The sequence below is a fragment of the Sinohyriopsis cumingii genome, chromosome 1 (genome assembly GCF_028554795.1).
Source record: "Sinohyriopsis cumingii isolate HCF-2022 chromosome 1, ASM2855479v2, whole genome shotgun sequence".
In the NCBI taxonomy this organism is placed as follows: Eukaryota; Metazoa; Mollusca; class Bivalvia; order Unionida; family Unionidae; genus Sinohyriopsis; species Sinohyriopsis cumingii.
The window spans coordinates 56,831,182-56,851,019 of record NC_142961.1 but is presented as its reverse complement, the minus strand read 5'-3'; the positions used below and the strand labels follow the sequence as shown (position 1 = coordinate 56,851,019).

At 33.1% G+C, this 19,838-nt stretch overlaps 1 protein-coding gene across 1 annotated transcript in view; it reads right to left on the bottom strand.

Annotated features, from left to right (window-relative positions):
* The window catches only part of LOC149806914 (uncharacterized), a 73,127-nt gene that overhangs the window by 7,534 nt on the left and 45,755 nt on the right, over window positions 1–19,838 (bottom strand). The window contains exon 9 of the mRNA XM_089932281.1: window positions 7,377–7,511. Coding sequence (XP_089788407.1) covers window positions 7,377–7,511 — 135 coding nt within the window. The remainder of the gene's footprint in view (window positions 1–7,376; window positions 7,512–19,838) is intronic.

Sequence of the window (19,838 nt, the reverse complement as noted above, 5' to 3'; positions counted from 1 at the left end):
TATGGAAAGACTAATAGACCATAGGTCTACACACAGTAATAGATCGTTGGCCAACTCACACTAAAAGATCATAGGTCTACTCACAGTAATAGACCATAGCTCTACTCACAGTAAAAAAATCATAGGCCAACTCACATTAACATATCATAAGGTCTACTCACACTAATAGATCATATAGGTCTACTCACACTAATAGATCATAGGTCTACTCACAGGAATAAACCATAGGTTTACTCATAGTAATAGATCATAGATCTACTTACAGTAATAGATCATAGGCATGGCAAGACTAATAGCCCATAGGTCTGCTCACAGTAACAGATCATAGGTCTACTCACAGTAATATATCATTAGCATAGAAAGAGCAAAAGACCATAGGTCTACTCACAGTAACAGATCATAGGTCTGCTAACACTAACAGATCATAGGTCTGCTCACGGTAATAGATCACAGGCCAACTCACACTAACAGATCAGAGGTCTGCTCATACTAAAAGATCATAGGTCTACTCACACTAAAAGATCATAGGTCTACATGTATTCACACGAGAAAATCATTCCAGTAGGTCTTCTCAAAGTAATAGATCACTGGTCTAATCAAAGTAATAGATCATATGCATACAAAAACTAAGATTACATATCTATTCACAATAATAATAATAATAACAACAATAACAATAATAATGGTAACAATGTTTTAAAAAGTAGTAGTACTGAATTAATCAAAATCATACAAATGATTGTTTTTGTAGATGTTGACTAAGAAGCTTTTTAAAAGCTTGGCACGTGTCAGCTGACTTTATATAAAGTGGTATGGAATTCTGTAGTTTTGTTCCAGTACAACTCTTCTTAAAAACTTTGAATTTGGTTTAGGTAACTATAAATGGTTGTTTGAGCTGGATCTCAGTTCATACTTATGTACATTTTCAACAAATTTAAAGTTATAGTTAAGATAATCAGTGGCCAATCCATGTATGGATACACAGACTAATAAACCCTTTTGAAACTGAATTCTTGGCTGAAATGGAAGCCACTTTATGGTTTTAAAAAGATTTGTTAATAGTGTATCTAAATCAGCATCAAGAATAATTCTAGCTGCTTTTTTTTTGAAATTTCAGTAATCTTTGCTGATTTTCTATACCACTATTATCCCAGACAGAACACCAATATTCTAAGTGTGGCATGATATATGCATTGTAGAATATCTTTCTCTCTTCTTGAGGGAGATTATATTTTGCAGACAGATATAAAAACATGTATACCCCAACAATTTCATCAGCAAAATTTGTAGGTGAGACACTACTGGAAGAGTATGAGAGTTAATTCAGTTAATTTTTGAAGGCCTGGAGAAAGCCAACATGGCATGGCTTTTAATAATTAAATAACTCTGACTTTATTTTGATTTTCTTATTAGTTACAACTTTTAAATTTGATACAATATTTAGAATTTAATGAGGATTAATACAATGATAACAAGCCTGATGGTTGGATTTTCCCTTTAAGAAAGAAAATTCATGCCAACATTATGCACATAAACCAAAAGTGTATCCAGACAACAAAGTTAATCACCTTTCTGATGAGGCAGGCATGTAATTGAAGAAACTTGATATGTAAGGACAAGGTCAAAGTCACACAGGAGACATAAACCTATACAATTTTGTCCCTTTCTACCCCACCCCAAAGAAAAAGGGAAAGAGGAAAATAAAACTCAATCTAGATGTTCATATTAATATCAAACCACAAAAAATTTATCATGCACGGGAAAATTTTAAGTTAATGAGGGGGCATAACTTTGGTTACATTTTGTTGCAAAACTTTTATGACAATTTGATGGCTCCTTTTATTGTTAATCCTTAAAATAAATTTTGTTTCATTCCATGAAATCTTTCAAAAGTTACTGAGTGGAAATGAAATTTGTGATGCATTAGGACAAGTTTCTAATGTCAATTTTATATGAATAAGATGAAAATTAAGCTTAATGTAGTTTTTTTATTATTGGGACCTGACGTGTTTTCCAGTTCTTAAGTTGTTACTGCTCAGAAATAAAAATTTATAATGTACAAGTTGCATCAACAGGACTGAAGTTTGGATGGATACTAAAAACAAATAAGTACCCCGTTCACTGAATACTATGGAAAAAAGATCTAAAATAATGTTAAAAAACAATATCATTTAAATTCATCTGCTGACATGGTTGTAATTCTTTATGACACTGCTACATCACAAATCCATTAGGAATAGGTTAAGGCCAATATACTTCATGTGAAATGAAAGAGTTATGCTAGCATGGAAAACAAATGCTACAGTCAGCAGTCATCTTGGAGGAATAACTTTAAATATACCAAACTTAAAACATGCACTCACAAATAAATAAATGCTGTACCTTACTCTACCTATTTGTAAGTACTGTTCTATTAATACCTCTAGGCTTACTCCTGTGGTACACTTCTGTTTTGGAGTTGAGATATTGGTAGATATTTGATTAGAAAATCATTTCTTTCTGAGTCAAATGGAAGTAACAGGACACTTTGTATAAGCAAATTGAAATATCTTATTTTTTTCTCTTCATCTTTCTTAGTCAATCCAATTTGAGAGAAAGTAACAGGACATCCATCATAAAGACAAATAGAAAGGTCTTGTTTTTTTCCTCATATTTCAGAGTCTTTTTGAGTCAAAAGGTAGTAACAGGACAAACTTTGTGCAAGCAAATTGAAATACATGTATCTCAGTATTTTATATATTTTGTAAGTTGATCCAAGTTGACAGGAAGTAACAGGACATCCATCATAAAGACCAATCACAATATTTCGTTTTTTTCATATTTTCAGAGAAGTACTTGTAAAGACACAAAAATGTGATTAAAAGACTTGTATAACTGAGTGGAATATATCACAAATAAATTAACAACTTACAATTTGTTTTAATTAAATCCACTAAAATTCACAAATGCTTGACATTCTAAATCCATTTCAATGTTAAATCCATGAATTCAGTTTTAGGTCACATAGCAGCATAAAAATAGTTCAGACTCATCTAATACACAATATCCTGTAATATGTCAATCCACACACCTTACAAAACTAACAAAATTAAGTCCATATTTTTTAGTTCACAGTATCCTATACATATCACTATATGATTTCGTCTGGTACAAAGTCCAAGAATTCATCCTAATTTTCTGATAAAGTTCTCAAATCCTCCACTGTCATCTAGTAAACTGTCATGGTCTAGGCATCATAAATATTGTCTGATTCCTTTTCTTGGCATCATTGTAATATGCAGACCGGGCTAGGACTCTGTAATTAACACTTTTTTCATACAGTTTGTGAATTGTATGAAAGGTTGCAACTGAACATGTGTCATTTGTGCAGCAAGACCAAATAACCACCCTCTGTTTATGTGCCACTGAGCAAGTATCTCTTGTGGCTCAATCAAAGGGTTGTCACGTTGGAAACCAGCTAAGAGATTAAGGTCAAACATGACACGTACAGAAATTTCTCATGGATTCCATCTGCAATACTTCAGGAATCCGTATGGAAGAGATATGGACTGAAAACTTATGGAATCAGACAATTTATTCCATATCATTTCCATAAGTACTTCACAGCAAGTGAAAATTCCATATGGAATAAAGTTGCAACTTTAATCCATAAGCACTTTTTTCCATATGGAAAGCAGGCTCATGTATTATAGCATCATGGAAAAGACCCTCTGAAGAATTAATAACCTAAACTATCTGATTCAAATAGAAATATTGGTGGGAGTTAGAGTACCTGTATATGTCAGTGTAGCTGATGTGGAAGGATGAATATATACTCATATAAATTTGAAGAAACATATGCATGTCAGTTTTCTTTAACTTATTTCCACAGATGTTTAAAAACAGACAAAGACATGACCCAAAAAGTAGAGAAAAAGTAAATATGATCAGAAAATTAAAATCTGGTAGTACAAGCATAGATGAATCTTTGGACTTAAAAAATTTTGTGCAAGGTGGATTTTGGGATTGATTTGATGTTTACTCCAAAAAATAATTTTTTTGGCTTCCTATTAAAATATGCTCTACAAAAATCATACCCTAATGAAAATGTTACTGAAATTTCAGCAAAATCACAGTGAACATTTTTTTGACATTCACTCACATGTCCTTTTTCACTATAATTATGGTATTTTAGGAGATTTGACCAAAATTTCTGAAAATATCACTGAAAGTTTGTCATTGAAATTTCACTGACTCTGCCAACATTTCTGAAAATATAAGTGGGAATCTGTGATTGAAATTTTACTAAGAGTTTGCCAAAAATTCTGAAAATAATGATATTTTGTGATTGTAATATCAGTGACATTTCAATAAAAAAATGTTAATAAGATATAATAAAATTTATTTTTTGCTTCTTGTACAATCTGAATGATTTTCAGCAGCATTTATATTTCCTGTTTCTGATAGCTGTAATTTTATTGTTTATTTTGGGCTCAATAACTTCTTTCCAGATCTTTCACTATTATATTTCTTTTTTCAAATTTTGTTGTTGTTGTTGTATTTTCATTTAACTTTAAATGGATTTAACTGCCCTCAAGCAAGTTTTCTTGTTTTCCGTTTTAAATCAGAATTTTGCTTTTCTCCTGACCTGAATCTGATTTTCCTCAACATGGACCCTTTTTTTTAAATATCGCCTCTGAAACCTTTTTTTTTAAAATAATGTTTGATCCGGTCCCATTCCACTATGAGCTTTCGAGTAAGTTATTTGTTCTGTTTATTATTTCAAAGATGATCGCTATAAAGAGCTTTCTGATTGGTCAAAATTTTGTACTTGCCCAATGAATCATTGTGTAATGGAAACTGATGGAAATGAGCATGCTTGCTAAACATGGTGATTCAAATTTTCAAGCGGGATACGAGATTGAATAACCATTTGAAAATGTGTAGCAATGAGAATAGCTTGAATGCAAAGTCGATGGGAACATAACTGGTCAATCTGTAAGAAAAGTGAACACCAGGACTAGCATTTTGCTTTTTGTGCCATAAAGAGCTTTACAGTAGCGGCTAACATGCTAAACAGGATAAGGAATTGAACCAGGATGATTTCAAAGTTATGTAACTCAAAACTGATTAACTTCCAGAACGAATTTAATGAGGGACAACATATAGATCACTGGTGGGAATTGTTGCCAAATACCCATGTCTATCAAAGATAGTCATATTTTTGCGGAATGTTCTTGGCCCACACGTATGATCATCTTGAGGCATTATTGTGTATATTATCAAAATATTCTAGGTGTGTTAGAATTCAGTGTAAAATAAGAGTAATTATATCATGATAAACGTTTGTCACGGCTGCTTATGGAACAAGGACTAAATCAAGAGGCCACAACAGCATCATAGTTTGTACATTAATCAAAAATCAAGTCTGCAGTACAAGTGACATAAGGCAGGTTCCTAGCATTTCTTCTTTTCATATCTCAAATGGATGCATTTGTGTAATTTTGCATTATTTTCAGTTGAATTTTTCAATGCAGATTAATATTTGATATTTTATATATGTTTATGTCTTCACAGATGCCTGTGCATATGTTTCAGGCTTGATACTTTGATTTGTAAAATCAATTATTTAATGTCAAGCCAGATTCTTCACATCATGTTGTAGATATTGTACATAACAGATAGAAGGCCTCAAGGTAGATTAGTTCTGTAACTAACTGAGTTACCTTCTCTAAATAAAGTCATTATTATTATTATTACATGTATTATTATTATTAGTAGTAGTAGTATTATTAACTCCCATATCTCTTGCCTTGGATGTCATATAATTACAACAGCTGTATATTTGTTTTCATGCACACTTAATATCACCATGGTTAATAAAGTCCTGTTTAATTCATATCTATTTTTAATCTGAAACCTTCTAAAATGTCTGAAAAACTACTGAAACTTCATAATGATCAAAATTTTAATGAAGTCTCACAAAAGTTTTAGTCAAATTTTTTGTGAAACCTCACAAATATTTCAGTGAAATTTTAATGAGATCTCACCACATTTTCAGTGAAAGTTTTGGTCGAAAAATTTGTGAAATCTCACCAAACATTTCAGTAAAATGAAAAAGACAAGTGATGCCATCGTGGATTAGGTTTTGTATGCAATGAAAGAAAATGAGGACAAGAAACACCTAAGTCTTATTTGATAATGTCTGTCAAAATAATCCATTTTAAAAGTTATTGTGAATATTTATCATTGATTCCAAATAATGTCTAAGAATCATTAGGCAGTTTAATATTAATCTGAAGCAGATTTGTTATGGTTTAGGCAGAAAGTGCTTTAAAAAACCCGTCTGAAATCCGCTTTAAGTACACCTGGAAAATTTCTTACGATATGGACAATTACCAAATTCCATATGAAATATTTACAAATTCCATATGGACTATTCACAAATTCCGTATGGACTATTGCCAAATTCCATATGGATTAATCATAAATTCCATATGGATTATTGCCAAATTCCATATGGAATTTTAATTTTATTCCATATGGATAACCTACAGATCTCATGGACTAATTTTCATATTTCGTGGGATTTTCCATACAGAGTACGTATGGAATCCATAACATTTCCATACGGATACAATGAAATCCGTAAGAGTGGTTCAACTATAGAATAAAAATGTCCATATGGCTATTTCTGTAAAAGTATATATGGATTCCATATCCAATCCATGTGGAAAATTTTGTACGGGGAGGCAGAACTCTATGTGGCACTGAACAAGTACTTGTATTTTATTCACAGCTCAATCAAATGGACTGTCAACTTGAAAATAAAATGAGTGTTGCCTCTACAAGACAAAGGATTATGGGACCACTGCACTGTTAGAAAACTTGTATATGGTAAATGGCTCATTTTAGTAAATGGGTTATTATCAAAGGGCACGTACCCAAGTACCCAGGTACCTTTTCACAGCCCTATCAACCTGATGGAAAGAAAAAATGTATATGTAAATTTAATTCTGCATGACAATAAAAAAACGTGGGCATATAACAAAAAGTGAACAAGGTGACAACATGCATTTTGTTTAGTTTGTAATTCCAACTTTGGAATATCTCATGAAAGGAAAAACAATATTGAAAAATAATGCGAGAATTCCACTTATTTAACTAAATGACAAAATGGCCAGGTCAACAACCAAATTCATAAATTCATGATGTTATTTTCAGCGAGAGATGGTAGCTTAAACTAACTAGATTATAATTGTTGGGGGTCATGTGTGTGAAATGATCCCACTTTTCAAACCCAGTAACCCACTTCAAATAATCAAAAGTCCCACTGTCATTACCATAAAAGTTGGCATGTCTATGGTACATACAATTATACTGTAATGACAACTTACCAATATGTTTCTTTCTTTTAAGCATTGTAATAGCTCTTTGTATCTGGTCATGTTGGAAGCCCATATCAGCTATAGCTTGATAACTGATCTCCCTTGACATGGACGGAATTGCATCCATTGATAAGTTGGATACATCTACAAAAATGATAATGTTGGTTTAGAAAGCACAGCAATATTTACCATGTTTATGTCATATTCTTGTGTAACCATGGATACAGATCCTGTTTGACAAAACTCTACATATCTTCGTATAATCTGAGAACTGAAACCGGGAGATATGAAAAACAAGAGAACTGATAAAAGTGAAAATTACTGTACGCTACCATGACAACCAATTTTGATAATGAAAATGAATATCATTTTCTTTAAGTGCATCTAGTACATACCAACATATGTGCTTACTTAATTAAAGGTACTTCTGGAACAAACCATCCATATATAAATACATTCAATTGTTAACTTCTAGTAATAAAAAAACAATATGTACATTTACTACATTTGTGTATGAAGCATTTAAAATAAGAGACTTATTTTTTTACGGTAATTTGTTATAAAGATTATATATCCTTTCTCATCCTCTCCTGTTCAGCTTCTGCTGATTAAATTTTTTCAGTTTCTGCTTAAATTTGTATACAGAGCATTTGATGACCATGTAATATCTACTGCACACACTGCGTAACAATGTAATTGCTTGTGAGAAATGAACAGAATTAAAACTGCAAGGACCCCTTGAAAAGCCTGTTGTAATCTGGCTTCAAAAGAATTTTTAGAAATTTCAATACATCTCTTTTCTCTCTTTTATTCTTTTTAACTTGTGATCATTCATGAATAACATATCATTGAACTTGTCAGATCATACAAAGTTTGAAAAAAAGAAGAAAACAAACCAGATAACAAGAGGTCCAAGGAGGCCTGATATTGCTCTACTGACTGGCATCTAAGCAACCTGGGTTAATATGATGCTTCTCCAACATATAAAGGTTTTTTTAGTGGTGGCATCCATACTCGAAGGCAGATGATCAATCATTTTGTGCAACCCTGAAAGGCCTTAATGCCAGGATGCTTTATGTGAAATATTGTCATATACTGTGAACCATTTGCTAAGCAGTTGTATAAAGGGTTTTCAATTTTCAGCAACAATGACCATACTGAAGAGTGGAACAGCATCATTTGTGCAAAACTGAAAGGTCTACATGCCTGCATCTTACAGGTCAGATTGGTTAAATTCTGTTGAGCATTTCTTTTTATAGAAGTTTAGGTTTTTGTTGTTAGTAATGCAAATAAATTTGACTGAAGACTTCTTTTAGCATCACTGTACAAATGTAAAACATCTTTTATGTCAGAATACCACGTGACAAGTTTGGTTGAAATTGTAAACTGCTGTGGTTTGTAAGAAGAAGCTGAAAATAGCAATTGTTAAGAGATGATGCACTTATGATGAATGATGCAAAATGATGAAGGACCATGCCATACCATATACACACGTCTTTATGAAAAGGTGAGTTAAAACATAAAAACAATTATTCCATCATGTGCAAGATGGCATGTTCAAAAGATAAGAGTCTATAAACAAAAAATCTGTCATGACATTCATCTTGAAACCAATATCAATAGCCATCAATGGACTTGTTTTCAAACTAATCTACAATTACAATTTTGGTTTTCAAACTATTCCACAATTACAATTTTGGTTTTCAAACTATTCCGCAATTACAAGTTTGGTCAAAATCTGAAATTACTGTTTGTGTTAAATGATAATCACAAGCCATTATAGTTCACAAACAGTTGAACTTTAACTCATTTAAGGTATTTAACAGATATATCCACAAACCAGTGCTGATAAAAATAATTCATATTTGTTTGCATTATCGTGCTCAATAGTCATTACAACTAGCAACCTCAGCCACTAGCTGTGACCTTGAAACCAATCTCACAGAGGTACTGAGCTAGTGTATGATCAGTCTCAAAACGAAATGAAGGACCCTTCCAAGAATTGAACCTTTATCTTTTGCAAATACTGAGAGCCCTGGCTACTAAGCCTGCTAAGCAGCCTGCCTCCTGGCAACTGCTGCTAGGCTGAACCCAAGATCAACATAATGGCTGCCTGAGTGATAGCTACTCTAGTTAGTGCGCATGCTGTCTACATTTTCTACATCATACTTGTCCCATGCTACTAATTTAAAGAGAAATAAAATTTAAAACACCAAAGTTTTGTGCCACTCATTTCCACCAACAAATACAAACAATCCTCAGCAATTAATGTTTTATATTCACATTTTGTTCATACAAATTCACTAATTTTACAAATAAATTATGAAATTATAACCAATTTGTTTATAGTTTGGCCAATTTTTAGGCAGTCTTTTTTTTAGGAAGTCAATAAGTGGCATATTTTATATACTCACCTATAAGTCTGGTCCAACTGCAAATACAGATCCGCTGTCACATAATGCTGCAAATCCAGATCTGCTGTCACATAATGCTTCAGCAGATCTGGGTCTATGCAGTTTGTTAGGAGTAATCAGTAGGACAAACAACACAGACCCTGACCTTCTGGTGCATTATGTGACACCAGATCAGGATCTATGTTGCTTGTACTTGGACTTGCCTTTAAGCAAGTATAAGTGGAGTCCTTGTAAATTGCTTGATCTGGGGTATGTAAATCTAGGATGAAACTTAATACATTGAAAAACACTTGATCTAGGGTGTGTAAGTCTAAGACGAAACAATGCATTGAAAACACTTGATCTGGGGTATATAAATCTAAGATGAAACTTAATGCATTGAAAACACTTGATCTGGGGTATATAAATCTAAGATGAAACTTAATGCATTGAAAACACTCATGGCATTCTCATTAAGCTTTAACTTAACTTTACATCCAAGCTGCATTTTTATTAACGATTAATTAACTTGTAGATACCTGAAATAATATGGATCATATTTGTCATTACTGCATGCACACACCATGCACTCTTACTTATCCACCTCCTAAATACCTTATCTCTCTGATAATAAGCTCATCCTTGATGATAACTGGTTGACCAACTTTTACAACACTAAGGCAAATTTTTATCAAAGAAAATCTTTTCCAGTGATAAACTTACCTTCCCACCCCTCTTTGCTGTCATATTAACAAAGGTACCCCCATGACCTATCATGAAGGAAATATTGTAAGTGAACCTGTCTTGCAATATGTCTCCATGTCAATTCAGCACCCATGGAACAGCTAAAAAAAGTTCATAGAAAATTACTGAAATATTTAACCAGTATGCACAGACTATAGCCTGGAAAATATCACATGTATGAGACAGGTGGATGGAAATGACTACCCATAATGCTATAGTCTGCTTCCTGCCATATGTATCCAGCCATTTTTATGTTTGACTCAGGCTACCAGTAATTCAAGTTAATTCAACTCAAGTCAAATCGACTTATAAAATGTTGTTGCATAGTTATATGTCTCTATACAGATAAGAAAAATCATAAGTTTTACATAAGAAACTATAAATATAAATTTTTTTCATACAGATTTGTGCAGAGTGTAGCAACCACTGTAGTTGACAATTCCAAACCTGAAAAAAATAAAATCTTTTAAACTGAGGTTGAACTTGAGAATTTGTGAATGCCAATCACAAAGATTTTAGTTTTTTTACCACCACTTCTGATTCGCTGAGTGTGAAAGTTCAATCCCAAACTCAAGCATGGAGCTTTATGGTCTCTTGACCAATCTCACAGATGTGAACCTCCTGAGTGAGAGATCTCTCAGTATCATCCTTCTCATCGATGTTTGAAAACTCTCATCTCCTTTTTTAAAAACAGAAAGGATAGGTCTAATTATATGCACATTAGTCATGTCCATACTGGTAATGCTGCTTTGGTTTTAAGTCGTTGTTGTTGTTGTTGTTGTGGGGTTTAACGCCATTTTTCAGCACATGATAGGCTATACATGGCAGCCAGTATTAATGGTGGAGGAAGAACCCAGGAAAACCCCGGAAAGAACCATCAACCCACGAGAAGCTACTGGCAAGCTTTCTCGCATACCCACATTGGCTGAATCTGAAACTCGAACCCACGCAGACAGAGGTGAGATGGCAGTGATCCGTAACGGACAGCGCTTTAGACCACTCTGCCACTCAGAGCCCCTTGGTTTTAAGTAAAATCTGATAACCTGACATTTGCATATGCTACATATATAGCATTGGGAAGAAATCTATATTGGTAATACTCTTTGGTTTTTAGTACAATCTGATCAAACTGATATTTGCATGCTGCACATACAGGGAAGAAGCTTATCCAAACCAATCTAACACCTGCAATCTACACATACAGGGAAGAAGCTTATCCAAACCAATCTAACACCTGTAATCTACATATACAGGGAAGAAGCTTATCCAAACCAATCTAACACCTGCAATCTACACATACAGGAAAGAAGCTTATCCAAACCAATCTAACACCTGCAATCTACATATACAGGGAAGAAGCTTATCCAAACCAATCTAACACCTGCAATCTACATATACAGGGAAGAAGCTTATCCAAACCAATCTAACACCTGCAATCTACATATACAGGGAAGAAGCTTATCCAAACCAATCTAACACCTGCAATCTACATATACAGGGAAGAAGCTTATCCAAACCAATCTAACACCTGCAATCTACACATACAGGGAAGAAGCATATCCAAACCAATCTAACACCTGCAACCTACACATACAGGGAAGAAGCTTATCCAAAATAATCTAACACCTGCAATCTACATATACTGGGAAGAAGCTTATCCAAACCATTATGTAACACCTGCAATCTACATATACAGGGAAGAAGCTTATCCAAACCATTATGTAACACCTGCAATCTACATATACAGGGAAGAAGCTTATCCAAACCAATCTAACACACGCAATCTACATATACAGGGAAGAAGCTTATCCAAACCATTATGTAACACCTGCAATCTACACATACAGGGAAGCAGCTTATCCAAACCAATCTAACATACGCAATCTACACATACAGGGAAGAAGCTTATCCAAACCAATCTAACACACGCAATCTACATATACAGGGAAGAAGCTCATTCAAAGCTAACTTAATAAACTGGCAATTGCAAAACATGACTGGTGCAAGGCACTTTGTCAACAAGAACCCACACCTCAGAGCTTACCATATAGTTAAAAGACAGATGTTAAGGTACAAGTGACAATAATCTAATATAATGGATATGCATCACGCTTAAAATTCAGCAAATGACATTTCAGTGTAAGGCTATCAACACTTTGAAGGTTGCTGAAGTATCTCATACTAACTTTATGCATTTTAATTTTCAAAACATAAGAATTGGTAAACAGAACTATTTACTTCTATTAGTATTTACTCCTGCATGCCACTGTTGTTAATCTAGTTTTAAATCTGGCTAGATTTCCACTCTGTTCCATCAGCATGCAGTGCAGGATAAGACAAGATCTTTTCTTTTTTTCATTATCATCATTTTTTTTTTTTAATTGTCCCCTTAGAAATAGATTGACCAATGGGTCAGGAAACCATTACAATCTCACATAATTAAGGACAATAAATGTAGTGTGGGAAAAAATTATAAATAAACAAGCAAGCACATGTGCACACATTCATATTGTAGTCACATCCTCTTTATAGATAAACAAATACAAACATACATCATCTAGGTGATATAGACTTTGTGATATCATATTTACCATCAAATTAGACTCAAGGAAAATTTTTGGGTTATCTATACTTGTAATACAAATACATCATTCACTATAACATGACAATGTTAAACATTAATTTGAATATCATTCTTAGTTACTTATGGAATAATGGTTCACACTGTTCCCAATAAACATAGAGGTTTCTTTCTTTTCAGATTTGATTGCAACATATTCTTCCAGATTATAAGAAAAGAAAACATAAGAAAACTTTCAACCCATCTAATCTAGGCATATCCCTTTCGTTTTACATATTTAGATGTACATGTAGTATTTGGCTAGAAGAAAAAAAAATATAAAAAGGTTGTTTATATAATCCATCTCTACTTGTATCTCTGATTATAACATTTTTTGCACTTGGCACAATATCTATGTTCACTTTATTCTAAATTCAGTGGGACATATCGTTCCACAACCAAACTATCACATTACATTCCCAAACAAATACAGAATTGTTCCTGGGACATTTTTACAAAAAGGACATTTATCAGTATCAAGCAATTTTATTTTATACAGACATGAATTAATTGGCAAAATTCTATGGGTAACACGAAATATAAACTTGCACCGATAATTTTTAGTTTCTTATTTTAAAAACTTTAGCATATATTTCAGGCCATATATCCATATTCAAGTCGAAAACTTCCTTTCACTGTTTTTCACTAATTGGTTTAACATCCTTTTAAAAAGTGATTTGTAATAGTCTTTACATCCTTTATTGTTATAATAAAAAATTTCCAAACGGAATGGGATAAATGGTCTGACCAGTGTCATTATATCTAACTTTTTACACAAGGATTTTACACATTCAATTATACCTTGAAAGGCAAGGAAATTTGTATTGAGATCATATTTATCTTTCAAGCAATCAAAGTCAATAATAGTTCCCTGATCTGTAGGCATATCACCCATATAGATTACTTATATTCAAACCATTTCTTACAGAAAATGGGTACCTTGATCACCCTTATAAGGGAGTTCATCCATAAACTTCTTTTCATGATGTCTTCTCCTGTTTAGGGTATATTTGTCTCTATTATCAGTTTCCAAGCCAATAAAACATCATGCCAAAATAATTTTCTCCTTTTGGATAAGAATAGGTACTTAATCTCGCATATTTCATATTCAAATAAATTGACCAATTTTCTATGAGGTCAAGACTGTTATTTTACCAACTGGTGTTAGGGATCACTTTTCACAACGTTTTAAACAAGTTTTAATTCTGTTTTATTTTTAAAATTCACTGATACCATCTTATCCAAATCCACCAAAAACTTTATGCCCAATGATGTAAATTCAGTCACCCACTGTAACTTCAACCTGTGATAAAAATTTTCTGCACTGTACTCCTTGCTTCCTATCCAAACTGCTTTTGTTTTAGCAACATTAAGTTTCAGCCGTGAAATCCTTGTAAAGAAACTTAATTCTTCAATAGAAGATTCCGAAGACTCAAAAGAGTCATCAAGAATTAAAGTAGTGTCATCTGAAAACTGTGACAGCAAAAATTCTGTTTACATTAGCCTGATACCTTTTATATTTTAATTTTTCTTTATTAGTATAGACAATATTTCTGTACATAACAAGAGATATGGTGATATTGGATCACCCTGTCAACAACCTCTGGAAATTTTTATAAACTCAGAAAAGATAAGATAAAATTACCAGTCCCAAATCAAAATTAAAAATGACAGTTGGAAAAATGGAATGAAATGGAGTAAGTGATGCCTTACAAGTGAATTCTAAGGAAACCATTGTATATCCTGGTCATGTCTGATGGTAATGATATTTTGACTGATTGCAAAATATTCTTGCTGGATTTGAAGTTATGAACATAAATCTTTCTTATATTAATCTTACAGCTGTAAAATCAAATAATTTTAAACCTCGTATCTGTTAAAACAATCATGGGATGGCAAATCTACACATGACAGGTGTAAGACAATGGCCTCATACATTGGTTAATAGTGCTCCCCAAATCCTGGCATCAAACTTCCACCAACAAGCCAGATCAATGTATACCCTACCTCAACATTCCAGAGGAAACACATCACACGGATGCAGGAATCTGACATTTGAGGCAGAAAAATCAATGAAAAGTTAAGAAAAAAATGAAATAGTTGTAACTATACTAAAAGTATATAAAAAAAACTGTGTTATTGTCTATACTATAAACAAAGGGACTGATGCTGTACTGATGGAAAATAATTTTCAGGAATTGAAGATAAGACCATTTTTTTCTTTTTAACTACTGAGCATTGAAACTGTCTCTGATATTTCTCAACATAAACAAGATTTTCAGATTAGCCACCGCTGTGGCCATATTGGATGTCAGATGAGAACCCTTTACATTTGGGTCCAATTAGACATCATCATCTTTTAGTAAAACCCCACATTGATATGATATTCATAAGGAGTAGTAACAACAAGAGTTTCAAGACAGCCACAATGGCAGACATACTGAATATAAAATCAACACCATTTTCATTTAGGACCAACTAGACCTTGGGACAAATGTGTGTGTGCAAAATTTCATGGCAATTTTCCATGTAGTTTAGGAGGATTAGTGATAACAAACCTGTTCTAACAGAGATGGATTGATGGCAGATTGATGACAGAATGACAGACAATAATGCCATTTCATAAGCTCTTCTGGTCAATGACAAGTAATGCTAAACTTCGGTCCATGAAGGTTCTCCTGTTTGAAGTGAAAACCCTTGATCATATTTTGTAAATCTGGTTGAGTTGCCATTTGTGATATTCCTCATTAACTTACGTTGCTGAGAAAATGTATATTACAGAAGAAAAATGAACAATTCCATCCCTGATGATAAAGATATGGATTTATCATTCTGAACAAATAATAAAAAATATGGATTGTGAAATGAAGAAAGACATGTTATTACATGCAGAATGGAAATCAAAATGCAGTGTTCATTCCAGAAGTGGAAAAAGTGACCCCCTACCAGGTCAAAAAGTGGGTTTGTTTGGAAGAGAAAAAATTTGAATCCACATCCTTTTGGTTGCAAGTTCAGGAAACTAATTACCGAGTCACTGTGGCACAACATACAAGTAATACAATATTCGTTGACACATCCTTACATTTCATACTGTATTTCTCAGTTAGCTCCCTTTCCAAAAATCAAGGGACCCAAGTGGACTTGTCATGGCCAACTACTGACAATTTTACATAGCATATTTGGTTGTTTTAAAAGAACACAACCATATGCCAACTTTTATATCAAGCCCATTTTACTTTCACTATAGCCTGAAATATTTTTCTCAGAGATAAAAGAATATAAGCAGAGATTCTTGTGGGTTTTTTTTAAACTCATCCAACTGATTTACCAAGTTTGTTTATTTTTTTGGTTAAAATCAGAAGAGATGCTGAGTCTCTAGAGAGGTACAAGCTTAATCAATTTGATGTAGGATCACCTCATTAATATACACACACAGGTGATGCTCACTATATGCAATTTGATTAACGCAGTTTCAATACAATGCCATTTATAATGAAGATATAACATTCAATTTGCTCCACTGTGCTCACTTATGCACCACTGCTGATGCCATGCGCTGTGACTTGCACACAGCAATGAATTGTTATGTGCATGGATCTTGATAATATAAGCTTATGGTTTAATCAAAATCAGACACGAAAAAATGTGATTAAAAGTTTAGCCAGTCAAATGCAAGATCACCTCATTAATATGCATGGACCTTTCTCACTACTTGTCCAAGATCTTGATGATATAAGTTTATATTCCAAGTTTGATGAAAAGAAGATCAGAAATATGGCCTCCAGAATGGTATACAAAAAATAAGCAAATCTTGATGCACAATTACAAGAAATGCAGGACTGTAACCATAAATTGATTTGACCATGTGATCTGGTGAGCTACTATATACTATTTAAGAAGTGTCAAATAAGTGGTTAAATCACTGAAAACAAATGTTTATAAGCAGAGGAATTCAATAACACAGTTTCTGCAGGAATATTGACTTTGTCTAATAAGAGTACAATATCTTTAATGAACATGTGGAATATTCCTTGAATTCTACTACTTGACCTACTGGATTACATACTCTTGGTCCATTTTTATCTGTATCTGTATAATGAGCACATGACATTAAATCATGCATTCAATGTACAAACAAGAATAACAATAAATAACATAAACAATAATGCAGCACATCAAAAATATTGTGTTTTTTCACTGATTAAAGAAAATCACACTGTTGTGTATGCACATACTGATGTGCAATAAAAATTACATTATATTTTATATGTTATGATTTCAAATACCTAGAGTGAGTTTTTAAATCATGGTGTTGTGTGATGAAGCATAAGTCACTATGGCAAAAGATGGTTCAAAGTTTATACATTTTTATTACAAGAAGAGGTGATAACAAATATGTAAATAAAAAACAAAGATTACAGTAGAGAAAGGCAGTTTGCCATTTACTTTGCATCTTGTGCTATGGATTGATCAAATGTGACACAATTTTCAGCTACTTTTGAGTGCTGTTGAATTTGTCTGAGAATCAGAATTGGAAATTAAGTAAGCTGTACATGATTGAGTGATACATGATGTTGAGTACAATAGGTCTTCTGTATTGTAAGAGAGAGAGAGAGAATGTTGATAGAGGAAGAGTTTAGTATTCCATTTTCACAAATTTGACAAAATTAACAATTCTCCTCTATCCAAAATCACCCTCCCTTTCTATCTTTCCATGTAAATAAATTTGTCTCCCTTTCTAATAATCAGTTTGTGGCATGTAACCAAGAAGCAAACAAAAAAAAAAATTAGTTTTAATCACAAGGATTTTCATTCCAAAATTATCATTGCACAGTTCTTTCCAGACAGTAGTATGTCATCACCAGGTTTCTCATTTTTCTAATTATTATAACTGACTATTATCATATTGTAATCTGTCAATTATGTTACAAACTGCAGAAGAATGATCCTGTATATTTCTGATTATTAAATATTAAATACATTTCCGACAAAGCCTGGGAGAAATTAAATTGCTTAAAAAGTCTCGGATTCAAACTAGATCGATTATCCTTGGAAAAAATGTACAAATCTTATACTATTCCAGTTTCTGACTATGCTGACCACATTTAGGGCAATTGTCCATGGCATGATAGAGACTACCTAGAAAAAATAAATGTTGAGGCGGTAATTATAACGGGTGAAAACAAAAGTTCATCTCCTTCCCAATTGTATCATGAAACTAGGTAGGAAAACACAAACTTTCACCACTACAAACATAAACTGCTTCAATTATTTAAAATTTACCATGGACTAGCCCCCGCATATCTTCAAGACTTGATTTGACCGTTATTTACAGCACAGGAGACCTACTCCACTTGATCCTCGAACAATCTTCAACCCCCAATGTGCAGAATGTCCTTGTTCTATAATTAATTTCTACCTTCTACAATTTGAATATGGAACTGTTACCTGTTGAAGTGAGAAACAACCCTTCAATACATAATTTCAAAGCCCAATTGAATCGGTATAAAGAAACCACTCCATGTTACTACTATGCTGGTGATAGAATGTCACAGATTATGCATGCTAGGCCAAGAACAAATGGCAGTAATTTAAATTATGATTTATATATGAATCATGTATCTTTTTTCTAGATTGTTCCAAGTATTCAACTCTTAGAGATAAAATCCTATACACACTCTTATGATTGAAACATTATTATTTAGCAACACTGTGTTAACACATTAACCCCTGGCAACGAGTATACTCGTCATACTTTTCCTCCCTGATCTCCCGCGTGCCTCACTAACGTGGTTGAGTTTACGTAGCTTGTATCCCAAGCGCCAAGTTTGCGAGGCAGTATTTATCAATCCCTTTCTCCTGCACGATGAGTTAAATCGGCAGAAACCATTGGTTGATTTGAAGCCATTTCCTAATTATACAAGCAGTTTAACCAATAAAATTGTAGCTTACATAGAGTGAACATTGCTGAACAGAGGGAAAAAAATTTGACTTCGATGGCAGCAGAAATAGTGAAAATATATACATCTGAAACTGATGCAAATTGATGAGAATCAGCAACTGGGAGCAGACTTTTACTTGACAGATTCTGACGGAGAATTTTCTGGATTTTAATCAGACGAGATTGATAGTGACATCGAAAAAGCTACTGAAAATAACAGCGGTAGTGACGAGAATGAGAATGTTGAAGAAGAAGAAAATGAAAGTAGAGCTGATTGATGATCGTAAATGATAAAACACACACTGACAAGAGGCTATACAAAGGACCAGCAATGAATTTAGACCCTGATGCAAATGCATTTGATTTCATGGAGCTTCTTTTTCTTTTGAATAATCGTTAAATAAATGTTTGGGAAATATATGTTGTTAACATGAGTGTTCATAGTTCAAGGTTTGTTAAGTGTTTTATTAGTTTTAAAAATTTCAGTGAGAGTTCTAAGGAAGAAAAGTAAGTAAAGAGCGAGTAAAATATGCCCATTTGTAAACAGTATTCACAGGATGTTTAGTTTACAAGAGACGACAAGTGGAATTTCTGTGTACATAAAATATAATTATTTCATGTGTTGATGTTGTTAATAATTCTGTGTGAATTCATAATGGATTTTATGGATTATTCATGGCAAGAGAAGCAAATTGTTAAGTACATCATTTGTTTTCACCATCATGCATTAGTTTTATTTCTGCATGTAGCATGAAATTTATACCATTATGTAA